General features: G+C 38.6%; 1 protein-coding gene across 1 annotated transcript in view; it reads right to left on the bottom strand.

The window, feature by feature from the left end:
- Positions 1-18,690, bottom strand: part of LOC145996358 (uncharacterized) — a 188,661-nt gene that overhangs the window by 35,803 nt on the left and 134,168 nt on the right. The window contains exons 7-9 of the mRNA XM_083132789.1: positions 17,016-17,134; positions 15,067-15,093; positions 1,847-8,336 (exon numbers count right to left, since the gene is read on the bottom strand). Of these exons, the coding sequence (XP_082988915.1) occupies positions 1,847-8,336; positions 15,067-15,093; positions 17,016-17,134 (6,636 nt within the window). The remainder of the gene's footprint in view (positions 1-1,846; positions 8,337-15,066; positions 15,094-17,015; positions 17,135-18,690) is intronic.

The following is an 18,690-nucleotide window of genomic DNA, read 5'->3' as shown; positions in this document are numbered from 1 at the left end:
TAGTGAATTTATAATTACTTTTCTAATATTACAAACTGACCGCTGGCAAAAAAGTACTATTAAAATTTTGAAGTGATAATAAAACATCTGTAATTTAATTGTGAACATGAACATATTTGTAAATAATAATGGGGCCTTCATGATATCATAGTGGCTAATGCTGTTGCCTTATAATCAAGTTCGATTTCTATTTGAGGTACATTGTTTGTACCTCTGCCCTGATTAGCGTACCTGCGCATGAGTGGACTCAAAACAAGCTTTTGAACAACTCTCAAGTGTCTACTATTTCGTAAAAATAAAATTTCCTAGCTTTTCCACATTTCTAGACCAAGAACCAAAATTTTCCAGACTAAAGCCATTAAGACAATTCATATATTTAAACACGTGTGTAAGAAGATCACTATATTTGAGCCAATGCTGTACTTTCAATCCCACTTAACCAATTTATTATAATATTCACTTCACATGTAAAAGTGATGATGGCAGAAATGACTTTTCGTTAGCAAAGATTTTTTATGAAAATCATAACAATTATAGTATAAATAATACATAATTATAGAAAAAAAATAGTAATGAAATCTGTATTAATTCTAATATATATCACACAACCCAAAAATTGCAACAAGAATGTGATAAATGCCAATAGCCACTTACTGTAGTAATTTCTACAGGAAAATAGCTTGAAACATGGCCACCTTCTGCAGTACCTAATATACAATTTCTACTGAAACTACTAGTAATATTCAGCATATCAAACTGAAGTATAGTTTGGTCCACAACAAATTTAAAATTCCTTGTTCACAAATCTACTTTTAGTGCACTACTACAAAAATGTTTATTTTTCCAGAAACAAATTTCCCTGACTTTTCCCATGATTCCCAGACTGGTAAACACACTGACTATTGTTTTTGCACAATTTCAATATTCAAATATTTCTTTCAGTTCCTCTCACATAATACGAGGCTTGTCCGGAAAGTAAAGATACAAACATATTTGCACGTTAGGGGAAAAATGTGTACCAAAGTTGGCAACACTGGCAGTAACTGTGATCCATACGACGAGGATTGGGAGTGAGACGACAGTGCTGCGTTGAGTCTTGTGCGAGGAACACGCGTTGGAAATCGCAACGGTGATACCGAATCCCGCCAAGTGCGAAGTGCGCGCCGTGATCAGGTTTTTGCAGGCGCAAGGAAAGCGTCCATCGGAGATCCACCGAGAAATTGTGACTGTGTACGGGAACGTAATGAATCGTCAAAATGTGGCGAAATGGTGCCGTGCCTTCGCAGAAGGTCGAAGTGATGTTCATGATGAATACAGAAGTGGGTGGCCGTCGAAACAGAGAGGCATGTTGTCAAGTGGAATCCGCTTGATTCATGACAACGCCCGCCCCCATGCAGCGAATGTCACCAAGGATCTGCTTGCACAGTTTCAATGTGAGGTTCTTCCCCATCTGCCATACAGCCTCGACCTTGCACCCAGCGACTACCACCTGTTCCTGTACCTCAAGAAAAATCTTGATGGAAAACACTTTGCCAACCACGATGAAGTCAGGCAAGAAGTCACAACTTAGTTCCAGATGCAGGCGGCGGATTTCTACGATTCAGGCATACAAAAACTTGTTCCGCGTCTGAACAAATGTTTGGACAATGGTGGCACTTATGTGGAGAAATAGCCTTTGTATCAGTGTATCAAATGTAACTTTAGTTACGAGCAATACATTTATTTTATATCTTATTTTTGGTTTGTATCTTTACTTTCCGGACAAGCCTCGTATATACCGTGGATTGAATTAATAAGTACACAAGACCAAAATAAAATGCTGAATAGAAAATGTACATATACTTACTTTCTGTACCCTCAAGTATTTTCTGCTTTGGATCCTTCATCTTATGAACCCACGATATGTGGGTTTCTAGAGCCTGCAGACCTAGGAAATGGCGATTGCATATGGGGCAAACCATTTCCTTCTTTTCGTACTGAGAGAGAAACTTTTCCAGAGTAGCATTTGGGCACTCTGAATTGTGCCTTCGAACTTCTAAAATCCGCTTTGATGCTCTTGCCTGTTCTGGAACTGTTGCATTCTTCTGTTCAATCTTTTCATCTTCCTTGACTTGATTGTCTAGATCCATAATTTCTGGATTTTCCAGAGGTTTCGTGGGATCCGCATCTGGATCCATGTTGTTGTCGTACACGAAATCCTGCGATGTAAAAGAACCCTCGCCTAACTGTTGTAACATCGCCATCTCTTCGTCTGTTGCTCCCATTGCGGCTTGCAGTTCTTCCAAATTCTGCTGGCCGTCGAACCAATTTACCATGTATGGCTGCATGCCGCTATTGTCAAATACGGGAGGAGTTTCCAAAGCTGTGGCACTGTCGTCCAGAACCTGGTTTACAGAATCCAAGATTGATCCCAAGCTGGAGTCCATCGGCATGAGGTTGTCGGCATAATACTCAGGCTGTTGTGGTTTCGCCCACGATTGATTGTCAACGTTTACTGTATCAGGATTTGGATATGTTGTGCTATTCCACATGGCAGGTTCTTGTGGCATAGGATTCTGCTGCAACTGCCACGAATTATCACTATTCTCCCATCCACTTCCCATTTGCTGCCAGTCGCAAGGCATCGGGGTACCACCATTATCTTGCATGTACATACTGTAACTCATATCCTTTTGGGAATCGGGCAGTGTGTCTGTGCTCTGAGGAGGAACACCACTGTATGCCTGAATGCCTGGTGTTTCTAAAGGCGTCAACTCTGTGAAAGAACTGGAATAAGCGTTACCCTCTGAATTTTGAACGTATGATGAATCACTTGGTTTGCTGGAATCCACTATGTTTGCTTCTAAATAGTTACTGCTGGACGATGTGAGTGGAGTGATATTGTAGGGGGTTGCATCTGGATTGCTGGCAAACTGTCCATGGTTCGATTCCGAAACCTCTGCACCACACACACCAGGTTCAGACTGGTTCTCACAGGCACTATCTGCCTCACTACTTATTTTGAGCCTCTTATTTTGACTTGGTGCATAATTTCCACTGAACCCTGGTGTCACGTTTACCTCATTCACATCTTTACAATTTACATTGTCGCCGTCTGGGGGTGGTCTAGCATTAGCAATATTGAAATTGTTTTCTGCTTGCTTCAAATTATCTTTCTCAGAACTAACACCTTCTTTGGAAGGTTCCAGAAGTTCATCTTGTGATTTCACACGAATTTCAAAGGTGCTTATGTCATCAGCGAGCACACTTGTTTCATTGTGTTCATTAGTTTCTATAGCATTGTTTAGCAGTTTCTCTTGTTCGTCCTCCTTGACACAAGTTTCCATGACTACCTTGCTGGGTTCGTCTTTCTCCAAAAAGCCTTTCACAGATTCTTTTCTTGCCTTCTTTGTCTTTGAAACTTTATTTATGAAAATTTTCTCATCATCCTCTGAAACATCTTCCAAAATATCATCAGTGGGCAGTTCAGACAACCCTTTGTTTTCTAACACATTCATTTTCCCCTCAGATATTTTACCAAGCTCTGTTGTTCCTAAAAAGACTTCAATGTTGTTCTCCTCTACACATGTGGTCTTCAATATTTCATCAAGGTTTACTTCCTCAACTTTGTTATCTTTCGGTTTTGGTTCTTCTTGCATGGAACTCTCCTTACGGTCTACATTCTTAGTTAATTTGCTATGTTTCTTTATGTCAGATTTTTTGACGATATTCTTTTTTGGTTTTCCACTCTTCTTTGCCTTTGAAGCATCTTTCTTCTTGAAGACATCTAATATTGCATCATTCCTTCTTTTCTCTGGGCTGGTTAACTCGGATAATGTCTTTGTTTCTACGATGGCATCTGTTGTATCACCAGATTCCATTTTCTCAAAAAATACTTTTGTAGGTGACCTTGTGGCTTCCTTGTTGAGTTTCTTTTCCTGCAATGTATTCACTATTTTATTTTCATACATACTAAAATTCTCAGTCAGTTGGTCCAACTTCTTTGTGTTGACAATTTCTTCCTTCTCTTGACTGACTGGCATTTTGACAAGAGGATTTTCTTCTTGTATTCTAGCTTCACTGTTCAGTAAACTGGCCTTCTCATTGTCCCCTCTGTCATTGGCTACTGTTTTCGCAAGACCTACCGAAGCATCTGGACACACTTCAGAATCCGACATAAATGAAACGTTCCCTCCCTCGTCACTGAGATAACTTAATTTCGGTGAATCAAATGATGCGTCATTACGAGAAAACTGACGCTCGTTGTGTTTGTGTTTCTGCGAGTTTTTATGTTTGCTCAGGTTAAAAGCTGACGAGTAACTTTTCGAACATATCTCGCACCAAAATACATCATTTGCTGGACTTGATTTCTGATCTTGGGTGATTTTCTTCGGCGTGAGAACAGTCTCGCGTCCTTCATCGTCCGAGGTACGTCGTGGTGTCACGTTTTTATTTTCCTTGTTTATTTCACTGTAACTTATTTCGCTAACCGAGTTGTTCTCTTCATTTGCAGCCATGCTGTCTTTATTCATGTACTTGTTTGGTGATGATGATGCTCGTATCTTCTGTGTGTGCAAATACCTTTCGTGACAGTGAACAACATGCTTCTTGAAGTAACCAAAGTAAGTGAATTCGCGAGTACAGAATGGGCATTTATTCTGTTCAACAAACTTCTTTTCGTGCTCCGTTATTTCCTCGCCTCTTAGTTTCTTGAATTCTTCATACTGTACTGCAATACTGGGTTTTCTTCCATTCCGGTCTTTGAGACTCTTGTTCAATACGTGATTTACTATTTCATCAGGCACAACCTCAGAAGGCTTGTCAGCAAATGACTCGTTAATATCATCTGCAGTTTCCTTTTTACTCCCAAATAAACTTACCATTTCTTGGTAGTTGAACACTTTATTGAGTATCATGGGCTGATCATTCGATGAAGGCATAGTGTCGCTCAACAATTCAGATTTATTCACAACCTCATTTTTCTTATGACCTTCTCCAGGAATTAGCACAGAATCACTAGTTCCTGCAACCGGAGGCCCTTGGTAGATACATCTCCCAACAGCAAGTATTTTATTGTGAATAAACACTTTCTCCTTGCCTTCGAACGTGTCCGAAACAACTGATTCTTTCACTTGTGCCACGGTTTCCCACTTCATTGGAGAAGTAAATACATTACTGCTCTTCATCTTCGATGGAGAAACATCCCTAGACTTGGATTTCTTTTGAGGGGACGGTGATTTCGGAACTCCACCTTCTGTGTTTATGTTTTCTACAATCGAAGGTCCGTCAAATTGTATTCCTACATCAACCTTCTGGCCAGAAAGATCAGCTGTATTGTTGGTCTGGATGGATACAGTGGAAGAGGATGCATTTTCACCTGCAGCCAAAACTAACAATGAAGCCTCTGTTGTTAAACCCTTACCACCCAGAGCTTTACCAATTTGCGATACTTTCGTCGATTTCTTTGCCTTCTTACTAGAAAGTGGCTGCCTAATAACTAACTGTCCTTCATTCAAAACATGACAATTTATTATACTGTTCGTTTTGTTACCTGGTTGAGTGCTTATTAATGCAGGTTCCTGCCCATCGCTTATTATACTTAACGAGCTAATGGCCGACGAGCATTCATCAACTAGTTTGCTGGGTAGAAATGCTACTCTCGGCTGTTTTCTGAACATAGACTTCAGTTTGATCTTCTTATGACTTAACTTCTTATTCTTCTTCGTGTGCTTGTAAGGTTCCATAGAAACGCTAGATAAGTTAATCAGCGGTTCAGTCCTAGATTCGGCATTTTCATCTTTCACATTAGGAGTCTTAATGATGGCGACTTCGTCATTTATAATAGCATCATCAGTTTTGTTAATGATAGGTTTCTTCACACACTTTTTAGACTTTTTCAACTTATTTGTAGGTAGTGGCACAACTACAGGCTGTTGGTCCTGTGGCAATATTTGCTTATTTATTTCTTGTTGTTCTTCAGCAGCTGTGGCTAATTTTTTCACACACTGCTCAATGTTACGTAAAGGTGAATTTGTGATGTCAACATCCAGGACATTTGGAATTTGCTCGAAAGTTTGAAAAGCAGGAATTTTGATGACACCTTTCTTAGTGGCCTGTTTCTTCTTTTTTGGAATATTTTTCAATGCTGATGTGCTTTTGACACTGGTGGTAAATGAATTTAAGCTGTCAGCTGCGGATGTACATAGAGGTATAGTGCTAATCTTTTTCTTCTTTTTGGACTTCCCAGAAGGTAACGCAGCCACCTCTTGTTGTTGTAACAGTGTTCCTGCCTCTTCAACATCAGCATTTGTCAATCCCTTCTCGTCTTTAATAACAGGTGGATTTAAGGCACAAGAATTGTAACTACTCTCTAACTCTGAAAATTGTTTTGCAGCTATCTTCTTTCCAATTTTCTTCTTTCCTTTGGGCTTATTTCCCTGTATGATATTAGCTGCGACTTCTTGTGGATTTTCTAATGCAGAAATTTCTCCCATGACTTTGGCACCAGCATTCTTAACAGTTCTTTTCTTTCCCTTCAGACCACTTGGATCTGACGAACCAGCATTGATATGTTCAACTGAGTTGAGTACCCGTGGACCAAGATTACTCAAAGCATTGGCCTGCCCTTTAACGATCGCAGGAGAATCTAAATTTTCACTTTTTGTCACATCTCTACCTGCCCTTCTCGTCTGTTTCAGCTTCGTTTGCAATATTATTGCCAGTGGAGCATCGTCTGGAAATAAATCGGCATCCTCTGGTTCTTGCTTCATAGTGGGAGGCACACTGACTTCCTGCTTAACATCTGTGCTAGATAATAACTGCCCATCACTTGGCATTTCTCCATTATCATATTCAGAGATTTCTATCGGCTCTTCTTTAATATGAACATTACATTTCTCTTTCAGAGACTTTAATGATCGCTTCTTTTTCTTGCTCTTGGCAATTTTTTTACGTAGGTTTAGCTCTTCTTCCGGCACCATGTTTTCTGTTACTGCAGGCTTCAACTGATATTTCTTCACTTTACTAGTAGCACCAGCTTTAACAGATTGATTTGTATTGTTCTTAGAGGTAGATATGTTTGAAATGTTTATTCGCATAGGAGCAATTTTCGGTACCTTGGTTTCCTGAGATTTGTCAGGATATTTCTCGGTTACGATAAAAGTATTACCCTGAATAGATTTCGGTACCACTTTGTGCTTCCCTTTTCGGTACTTCTGTTTCTTGGACATCGCAGCAGGAATTGAACTTAGCACTTTTTGTTTAGGTGCTGTTTCATCCTCAATCACTGTTGCAGCTGCCATATTAGCAGTTTCCTCTTTGTTACCTGTTGCTGGAACATTTGTTGCATTATTTGCCGCATGCACTGCTGTTCCTTCAGTCGATTTCAATTTTGAATTTTTTGAAGTCTTTCCTTTCTTCTTAACATTCTTCTTCTGCATTTTCTTTGATTTTTTTTTGTTTCCATTCCCATCCGACACACCAACTGGCGATAAAATTGGTATGTCGGAAATTTCTTTGTTCGATCGTGTTTCCCTTTTCTCAGGGATGGGTTCCATTTTTTGCAACTTTGGCATATCCATATCAGACTTTGCAGGCTGATCTTTTGGTACCGTGCTCAAGCCCGGACTTGACACACAGCTCCGAGCATGCTTCTCCAGTGCGGAAGAATAAACAAATTGTTTATCGCAGTACTCGCATGTCAATGAATCCTTTACTGCATTCGGTTCCTTACTCTGTGCACTTTTCTCGTCCAGCATCTTCTTGTAAATGCACTTTTTCCCGTGCCTGTCGAACGCGGAACCGTTCTCGAATTCCAGACCGCAACCTTGGCAGATGAAATGATCCTCCAGCCGATTGAACTTTTTCCGTAAGAATTCATCTTCCAAATCGACAGCATTATCCTCTAAACTGGCTTCGTGCTTTTCCACACCCCATGCAAAACCACTCCTCCGATTCATGAGTTTCATTCTCCCACCTCGGAGGAACTTCTTGCACGGAACTTTAACGATTGCTTCAAATGATTTTGCATCCTCGTTCGCACTCGAGTCCGAGATTTCTGCGGCACCTTTCAGAGACTTCCTGGTCCTCCTCGAGGGTTCCTCCTGATCCGAGTTTAATTTTTCCTTTAACTTGGCTTTGATGTTCGTTACTGCTAGCTGCGGCACTCCTGCTTTGCTCGCCACTGCATCGGAAACAGCCGAAGCATCCATTTTCTTCCCTGGAGAAAAGCCTTTCAAACGTAACTTCTTTGGTGTATCGTCCTTCCCTGCTGGTTTCTGTTGCTGCGGATGTGAAGGACTACTCTGAGAACTCCTAGAAACCTTCCATGTCCTGGAAATTTTGTTTGGTGATGTGATCTACGGAAGAAAGAAACAACTCTTTAAGCACAACTAGCTAAACAATTAAAGTTTTTTAAAGTGCAAGTCTCCTGTACAATCATGTGCACAAGTAGATAGCAGTTAAGACATAGAACAACAGAAAAAATGTAATTTACAGTCAGGCCACCAGAAATACACACAGAATTGGAACATTGACTATCGTGCAGGCTTTAGCATATTTAATATTTCATTTCAGGAGTAGTTAGTTTTTTCCCTCATTATTTTTTTCTGCGAATTTCTACATCTCTCGAGTCTGTAATCTCTGGTATAGCATTCCAGTTGTTCATTAGGTTTTTAGGCTTTTAATTCATACATAAAAATTATCAATTATTATTCACTATTAATCTAATTTGCTAACAGCACACTGATTTTTATTAAACATGTGTCACAAACCTCTCGTTATGTCTTGTGTATTACATAGTTTGTTTCCTTCCAGCTGTGTTGGGTCTGTTCATGCAAAAGGAGTTTGTGAAGTGTTACTTGTAGTGCTGAACAGATAATGATATATTGGAATCAGAAAGTATAAGTCAGGGCTCGAAAAATCCCAGTTGCCAGGTCGCCATGATGAATAAAATTTTCAGCGTGGCGACTGTGATCTTTTGCTGTAATATTGCCATTTTTTTTCTAAGTTTGCATGTACGAAATTTTGAAGATTCTAAGTTCAAATTGCAGTACAGCATAAGTTAGCTTTTTTTTGTCAACGTTGTGAACATTTCATAGTATCAGTAACTTACTCTTCGTCCCCCCCCCCCCCCATTTCCTGCATTCTCACATGATTTAGCGATGTTTTGAATACGGTGATGCCGAACTTCTTATAGTATGCACAATTGTCAGTAGGTGGTTTCCTGGCACCTGATTTTCAGAGCTGGCGCCTAGCTCTGAAGAAGATTTTTCGAGCACTAGTACAAGGAAAAATTTATTTAACTATACTGGCCCGACAGTTACAGCATTTTGGTCTTTCACAGGGTTCGCAAACATGAAAACTGTGTCATTGCCTCCACAGGAGCATCCCCCAGCTCAAGGCATGGAAAAACATCCCCTCTCCACTTCAAGTGTTAGTATTGTCAAAAATTTCTGACCGGTCATCTCTACTATATCCGTTTGGCCAATAATAAGTCTATTAAGTGCAAACTAGGGCTGAGCCGATACCACTTTGAACCGATACCAATACTCTTACAGACACCCACTGATACAAATACTTGAAAATTGCAATAAAAAAAAAAGTTGTTCAAAATATTGATAAATAATAGTGAATAAAATATTCTTATCCAATTACATGCATCAATTTCCTTTAGAAAATTCATCTGAATATGAAAATAAGATGTTTTGTTATTACAAAATCTAGTTTTCATGCAAAATTGCTGCAATATAAAAAATAAAGTTTGAATTTTGCATAATTTCCACGCTAATTAGACACTGTGGAAACGCCGAACGGCATTTTTCCGGACCCCGTGAAAGACCAAAATGAAGGAAAAGTAGGGATGTGACGAAGCTGAAAATTTACCGATGCCGATGTACTCACCGATAATTTTTGGAACCGATGCCGATGCCGATATTTAACCGATTCCGATACATAAGATTATTAAACAGAAATGGGATGTTATTTTCAGCATGACAAAAATAAATTTGCTATGTACATTTCTATTACATATCATATGTATATACATATATATTCTCAAGAGATGCGAATGTACATTTGCATCTACAAAATGTTATGTGAACCTTTAAGAAGAACACGGATTCTCAAAAGATTAAACAGTAGTACACAAGCAGTTCTTTGAAATGCAAAATGAATTCCTGTTCTGCTAGATTCAACTTCAGAAACACGAGATTTGGAAACACTTCAGGAAGTAACCTACTTCTTCTCTTATCTCAAATCTGTTCAGCAACACTGAACACTCAATCACTGAATACTGATGCAGCAGGTATGCCCAAGTATTTTCTCAGGACTTGCTTGAGGTTTGAATATTCATTTTTGAATTTCCAATACAACAGCAGATCCTGGTTCAGCAATGTACTGTTTTATTTCCGATTTATAGTTATGTTGATCCTCTGAATGAGTTTGCAATAATTTTATTACAAAACTCTACAGTAATGACGAATCATAACCTAATTGTCAATAAATCTTACAAAACTAAAATATAAAACTTATTAGAAGGTAAAACTCTAGTATAATCTGTACCGGTTTAAATATCGGATTTTTGCCGATTCCGATACCGATGTGTCAATTTCGGCTGATTTTCATACATCTGTAATCGGCTTCGGCACATCCCTAAGGAAAAGTATCGGCTGGTATCGGTAAATGAATTCCAACCAATACCGATACATCGGTATTGGCTCAGCCATAGTGCAAACCAAACGACTATAATTTGCCTCTTTACGGTGTTAAGTCGGTAGGACATCTGACTGCCATGCGGGGTGGATGATCTAAGGTCAGAATTTTTCCTGCCTTGTCCCCGCATAAAGCAGCTCTGGGGGTAAAGACAGCCGGACTGTGGTGTTGGTCACATCATGTTCAAAATGGCAGAGATCGAGAATGTGTGGGGCCCTACCTCCACATCCCCTAATGTGCCCTCATGGCATGGTGCTATATGCACAGGAAGCTTTACCTTTTTTTATCATTCATATGATCCTTCGTAAATTTTTAACATCATTTTGGAACACACTTTCCAAATTCTGCATTCTTTTATACCAAGGGAAACAAAGTACCTGGTGCAATATCCCCTACTTCTTGTATCTTATCGCTAACAAGACTAAAAATTAAAAACAACAACAACAAAAAGTTCCTCCTGATTTAATATAAATCTCAACACTTAAATTCCACAACACCTACTACTCTACTCCCTATTAGTGGTCACAACCACATCACAACAAAATAACCTCTCTGTACACACCAGAATTAACCACATTCGTGCAACACAATCGTAAGGATGCAATTAACCATAAATTGTGTCACCTTCAAATAAAGAATAAACACTGTCAAGTGCTAACGTGAATGTTGGCATGCAATAGTACAATTATAAGATTAAAAGGTTATTGAAAATCTGTGGCTCTGGTAGGATTCAACCCAGGGAACTAACCAAGTGAGCATGTATTCTGGCTGGCAACCTATCTGAATTACTAGGAACACTTTCCCCTCCCAATCAGAGGAAAACTAACGCACATTTACAACTGTATAAGTCTGCAATTCTTATATTTTGGATGTCAAAATTCTGTGAGGTGGACTTGAAAGCTCAGTTTATTTGTGTACTAGCATGCAAAGCAAATTTCGCCAACGTATAATTTCCCACATGCCACACTGATATGCAATTTAATTTCCTTTTTGTACCAGAAGCGCTAAATATTTTACACGTAGAACAAAATTCCCAACAACAATGCAGAGGGCCAGTCAAAAAATAGGGCATTTACGCGTGTAAAATGCACACCCTGATTTTTGATGGGGGAAAGCAAGAAACAACTATATTTTATATAATGCGCAGGACTATTCAGGTTCGAGAAATGGCTTTCTTAATTGTAGGTCTTGAAGCTGTTGCTATAAGGATCATATATTCAATGAGCCACCTGTTGCTATGTGGACCAAGAAGAGAATATTATCTTGTGTATACTAACCCATGCCAACTAGCCCTCTTCTCCTCCACTGCGTTTATATTTGGTCTAGGAATTAATTCGTGCGTCTGGACAAGAGATGGCGTAACGAGCATATCGTCCCACAGTTCCGTGTAGCCACACATGCGTTGAAAACTCCTGTCAGCGCGCATCGTTCGTAGTATAGGGCAGTTGATTGACGCGTCAACAACAACATTTTGTAGTCAACTGAACATGGTGCAGTTTGTGCCAGATAAAGTGTTTTTGCTGGGTGTTCTGCTTCATTACTTTAACACGCAGAAAAGTGCTACCGAAAGTCATCATATTTTGGTGGAAGAGTATGGTGACCATGCGCTAGCTGAGCGAACGTGTCAGAAGTGGTTTGCACGGTTTAGAAGTGGTGATTTCGGCCTGGAAGACCAAGAGCAACCTGGACAGCCAAAAAAATTTGAAGACGAAGAATTGAGAGCATTGCTCGATCAGGATTCGTGTCAAATGCAGGAAGAACTTGCAGAAGCATTAGGCGTTGATCAAACAACAGTTTCCAAATGCCTCAAAGCCATGGGAATGATTCAAAAGATGTCACATTGGGTTCCACATGAATTGAAAGACAGACCTTGAAAGACGAAAAACCATTTGCGAATTGCTGCTTCAAAGACAGAAAAGAAAGGGGTTTTTGCATCGCATTCTTACTGGCGATGAGAAGTGGATCCATTACGAGAACCAGAAACGAAAAAAGGCCTGGGTTAAGCCAGGTGAACCAGGTCCATCATAACCGACACGAGATATTCACTGTGCAAAGGTTATGCTGTGCATATGGTGGGATATGAAAGGTGTGGTGTACTATGAGCTGCTGCAACCGGGTGAAACTATTAATGAAGAACGTTATCGACGACAATTAATGCGTTTGAAGCAAGCTCTGGCCAGGAAACGACCAGAATGGGAGAACAGACATGATAAACTTATTTTTCAACATGATAACGCTCGCCCACATGTCGCAAAACCGGTCAAAACCTATTTAGAAAATGTCGGATGGGAAGTTTTATCCCACCTGCCATATTCACCAGACAATGCTCCTTCGGACTACTACTTGTTCGATTGCATGAATAACGATTTGATTGGACAGCGGTTTACTTCTTCAGAAGATATCGAAAAATGGGTCTCTGACTAGATCGCTTCAAAGGATGAGGACTTCTTTCGCCATGGAATCCGTAACTTTCCTGACAGATGGGCGAAAGTGGTGGCTCGCGATGGACAATATTTTTCTTAAGATATTTATGTATTTTGTGTTTGAACTACAGCTTCAATGTGTATTTTGTGTTTGAACTACAGCTTCAATGTGTGCGTAACAACCGCACGAATTAATTCCTAGACCTAAATAGCATCTCAAAGCTTTCACTTCTGCACCACTCGGGAAGTTATTTTCTATTATTTCTATCCTGACAAATACCACTGATGCACATCTCATGTGATGGGAGGTGCATACTCGAGTTCTGCCCAAAAAGTGCAGTTATTCTTGGTGTCACAAAATGTTCTGTTACAAAGTAAAAAATCATGGAAAATGACCCTTTCACTTTTGTAATGTTTTTTTTAAAATTAATTAATTATCATTATTACTTAAGAAATCCACCGTGGCAAATTTGTATTTGCGCCTGTTGATATATATGCGTTATATGCAATAACATAGTGCAAACATGATGGCTGTCTAAATTATTCTGTGCATGATATGCACCACAGTTTCTTTTTTTTGGGGGGGGGAGAGGAATGTAAAAAGTGATCATTATATTTGAGTAAATATGGTAGTAAGTTGCACTTGCCCATAACACTTTGTCTGAAAGACATATTTTGTTGAATGTGGCTGGAAACACTGGTCACAGTTCACTTGAAAAGGTGGAATGATGGTTACGCTATGGCTGCTAGAAATTGGACATATCAGTGGTGAAAATGTCATGTCAATTGGAAGTGCTGTTCAAACTGGAAGTGTAGGCAGGTACTCACTTTTTGTGGACGTTAAGGTGTAGCCCTACCGAGATTCATCACCGATTACATGAACTGTACGGTGATAAAGCATTTTTCATCCCAGGTGATAGCAAAATGGTGCCAGCTGCAACGATGAGGGACAATGTTGAACATGTTAATGAACTTATTCATAGTCCAGACCTTGTACCCTGCATTTCTCTTGTGTCTGGGCCTATGAAAGAAGGACTTGCGAAGAAGCAATATCATTCCGATAAGGAAGTTAAAACTGCAACACAAGAATGGTTATTGAAAGTTGGGCAGGAATTCTTTGAACAAGGTAAAGAGAAACTTGTGTCATGCTACGATAAATGTTTGAATAGACTTTGGGCTTATGTAGAAAAGTAGTTTTTGTAGTGTACTTTCATGTAAATACTAGAGCTGTCCTCCATATTTCATACGCTATTTCTTTCATGCTAGTGCAACTAACGTTTTGACTGACCCATGTACAATTCAAAACAAAAATATCTACAATGTATGCATTAGAAGGCATCTTATACAAATTTATATTATCTCTGTTGTGTTGTGAGGCAACCTTTAGAGGGCCAAAAGACTTCACAACAGGTTTCTCACCAAGTGACACATGGTCAATGTATCAAATAAAAGCTATCGGCATGGGGGGTGAGAGGGGGTGAAAAATAAAATGCCACAAATGACCTAGATTAGTGTCAAATCCATAGTTTTCGGAGTCACTAAGCTAATTGGTGACATTCACGATCACATTTAAAATTAGTTAAATTTTACACTATAGTTAGAATTCATTATTTTCCTGTCTAATACAAGATTGGGATAAATAAATACCTGGGCAATGCTGGGTGATCAGCTAGTAGGAACTATAAATGATTTAACCAACCCATTACATACCTGAAATAAATCTGAAAATAATTTTGCAACTTGACAGTGTTTCAATACCACCAAAAAAAATAACCATTCCCTACACCATCCCATCTGAAACCAAGTGCCTAACCAATGTGAAAATGATGGAACAAAATCCCACACAAACAAAAAAGAAAAAAAAGCCACAGAAAGGACATACGACAGAAAGATAACAAAAAAAAGAGAGATAAATATATATATATATATGATGATGATAGAAGAATGATACTACCTTAAACCTTTTCCTTAAGAGGTGGTTCTGCGAAAGAAAAACATTAAATGAGGAGTTTTTAAGGTTTCAAAGAATAAATTAATTTATTCTAAAATACAGGGTGTTCATAAAGTCCCGGTACCCCCACAATACTATTATACTTTCATATGGTACCGGGACTTTATGAACACCCTGTATATATGACTTTTTACATATTACAATGAGCAACAATAATGCCTAATCAAAGCTAGAAGTGTTAAAGCACTTTTCAAGGTCAGAGAAAGAATACAAAAAAAAGCCAATACAAAACAAGATTTTATGATGTACAGATAATTCATGTTACATGTTTCCATGGTAAAGTGGCCAGTGGAACATATTATGACTATAAAGATACCTTTTCATCATCATCACTGTGAACCAAAATACAAAATTAGAAATACAATTTTTTCATATTCTACAATTTGACTACATCATAAATGGTAAAATGGCCAATGTTTAGACTTGTACCTTGAACTGAGATGCAATTTCTTGAAAGCACCTGCAATATGCATTACATATGGGTTAAAATTACCTAACTTAACTCTCTAGCTTTCTTAAACCCGAAGATTTATGGCTGCAGCAACACAAGCCTTCCATCTGTCCCATGTACGTATGGCTTAAAATAGGTTGAAAAATTTCTCCAGTGAAGGAAGAATCGACTGATCATGACTTCCTGGTGTCAGAGCACCTTTAATATTCTAACCTAATTTCATTTAACCACTATGTACCCATAAAGGATATGGATTCAAAATTTTAGATAAAATATTATTACCAAATGGGTACTACTTTCTGAACATACCTCGTATGCTGAAAATTACGTTATATGTGTACGTGTAATTTCCATTAGTATTTTACGATTAAATTACATTATTTTAATTTTCTGATCATAAGTGAAATTATGCAAATTCTAAAGTAAAATTCTATCTATATATATAAAAATGGACATGTGTGTGTGTATATATATTTGATTGTTCCAGTATAACTCTCGAACACCTAGAGCAATTTCAACCAAACTTGGTACACATATCACTTGCAATCTGGAAATAATATTTGGGTAAGACACCCCTGGGGGTGGGGTGGGAAGGGGTGACATGTAAAAATAATTGAGAACCACAGATATTAAATTCTGCACTAACAGATATCCCTGACTCTATGCAGTCTGCACAACAATAGTGTTTCTCGGGTTGTCTAACATGTAGGCTGTGTTGCGAATGGAATCCATAGTTTTCGTGACACTCCCAATGCAGTTCAACTTCAAGTTCATCACCTATTGGCATTGGGGGGGGGGGGGGGTGAGAGGGGGTGAAAAATAAAATGCCACAAATGACCTAGATTAGTGTCGAATCCATAGTTTTCAGAGTCGCTAAGCTAATTGGTGACATTCACCATCACATTTAAAATTAGTTACATTTTACACTATAGTTAGAATTCATTATTTTCCTGTCTAATACAAGATTGGGATACATAAATACCCAGGCAATGCCGGGCAATCAGCTAGTTAATTATATAAATTAACATTATAAATATTCACAACTTTGAAGTTGTTACAATACAAGCATTGGTTTGACTGATTGATTTGGTTAGTTTTTCTGCAACTTTTATCTACCCCAAAAATAAGGATGAGTGAAAACACGGATGAAGTGACACTCACAAATAACACCCATCAAGCTGGGATTTGAATCTAGGACCCCTGGTGTCATAGCATGCTATCCTAACCACTCTGCCATGGAGGTCCGCACAAGCATTTGTATTGGTATCAGTGAGATTTGATAAAAAAATATACCTGTCCCAATTTTTATTATTTTATTGTTAGAAGATATGATATAAAGTTGACTAATACACATACATACATTGATACTGCTAGGAACTTGCTTTATTACTATATTTCAATTGGACAAATATGCAACATTTTAGAAGGAGAAAATACTTACACTGTGGATGGTTGCTTGACTCCTCGTCTTGATCTCATCCTCGCTGAACTGTATCACTCGGCGAGTTGCTCTTTTAGGAGGCAAATTTGCTATCATTCTTTGGATTGTGTCATTTGTGCCTGCAAAGTTTGGAATCACACTAGAATGTTTCCATCACGGTATCATACATAAAATATACATATAATGACAAAAACAATTTCATTTCTTTAGCCAAATATAAACTAAAAATGACAATGCTGTAAAATATCACATACAGATTACTTATGATTACAACAGTAAAGCTAGCCTTTGTAAGGGTATATGTAATAAATAATTACACTGGCACAATGCATTTATTATGCATTATTATTATTAAAGGAAGAAAAATGTCACAGTAAGTTTTTTTTATATATTACATAAAACCATAAGAAATAATCGTAGAGATGTAAAATATATACTCAAGCTACACATGGAAACAGTGGTTCTGAAGTAAATTTTAAAAAAGCAATTTTTTATTATATTCATAAATGTTTCTTGGATGCATGCCATGACTTATGTCTCAACCCATGTATGTTCTTTGACACACCACCACAGAGGAAATTATAAATGTTGCCAAATGAAAATGACTCTTGGTTTCTTCTGTAATGATTTATTGGTTGGAGTATATGAACATACAGGAAGTAAAAGTGATACATGGGTGACATATCCACTACACATAGTCACCTTGTCTGTTCAAGCCAAGTGTACCAGTACGTCACAAGGGTATGGATACCCTGAGCAAAGCACGTCCATGGTTGATTGCAGAACCAATCTTCAATGGCATCATGGGCCTCAGCATCGTTGGCGAACCGGCAGCCCTTCAGATGTTTTTTTTAGTGGCCCGAAGATGTGGTAGTCACAGGGCAAGAGATCGAGGCTGTAGGGAGGATGTCAAGGACTTCAACTCAACCACATACTGCACTACCCTAAACAAACTGAAATCGGCTCTCAAGAGTAAGCAACCTGGCATGTTGTCAAATGGGGTTCTTCTGTTGTACAACAATGCACACCCTCATGTTGAACAGGTGTGCCATTTCCACTGGAAAGTCCTCGACTATCCTCCCTACAGTCCCAATCTCTTGCCCTGCGACTAACACATCTTTAGGCCACTAACAAAACATCTGAAGGGCTGCTGGTTCGCCAATGATGCTGAGGTCCGTGATGTAAGATTGGTTCTGCAGTCAACCATGGACGTTTTTCGCTCAGGGTATCCATACCCTTGTGACACGCTGGGACACTTGCTTGAACAGACAAGGCGACTATGTGTAGAGGATATGTCATCCGTGGATCACTTTTACTTCCTCTCTGTTCATATATTCCAACCAATAAATCATTACAGAAAAAAACAAAAGTCTCACTTTCATTTGGGCAACCCTTATGCTTATGTTGTTACTGCATGACAAAGAATAGGAATACAAACATACTTATGGACACTTCACACAAATATAAAACTCCCAGTAGACTAAGATAATGAGGAACAGTAAAACTTCACATCAGTACATCTATATTACAAATTCATCGTGGCACTCATATTTAATTTAGGACAGATACATGAAATGTGAAATAACATGCTGTAATGTTCACATTTCATGTTTTTGAAAGATGTGAGGTGCATTTTTCTACCATGTATTGGCCTAAAATGATGTGAAATAAACCA

This window comes from Lepisma saccharinum, chromosome 12 (assembly GCF_977018435.1).
Source record: "Lepisma saccharinum chromosome 12, izLepSacc3.1, whole genome shotgun sequence".
Lineage (NCBI taxonomy): Eukaryota > Metazoa > Arthropoda > Insecta > Zygentoma > Lepismatidae > Lepisma > Lepisma saccharinum.
The sequence above is the reverse complement of the archived record's forward strand: the minus strand, read 5'-3'. Positions and strand labels throughout refer to the sequence as shown.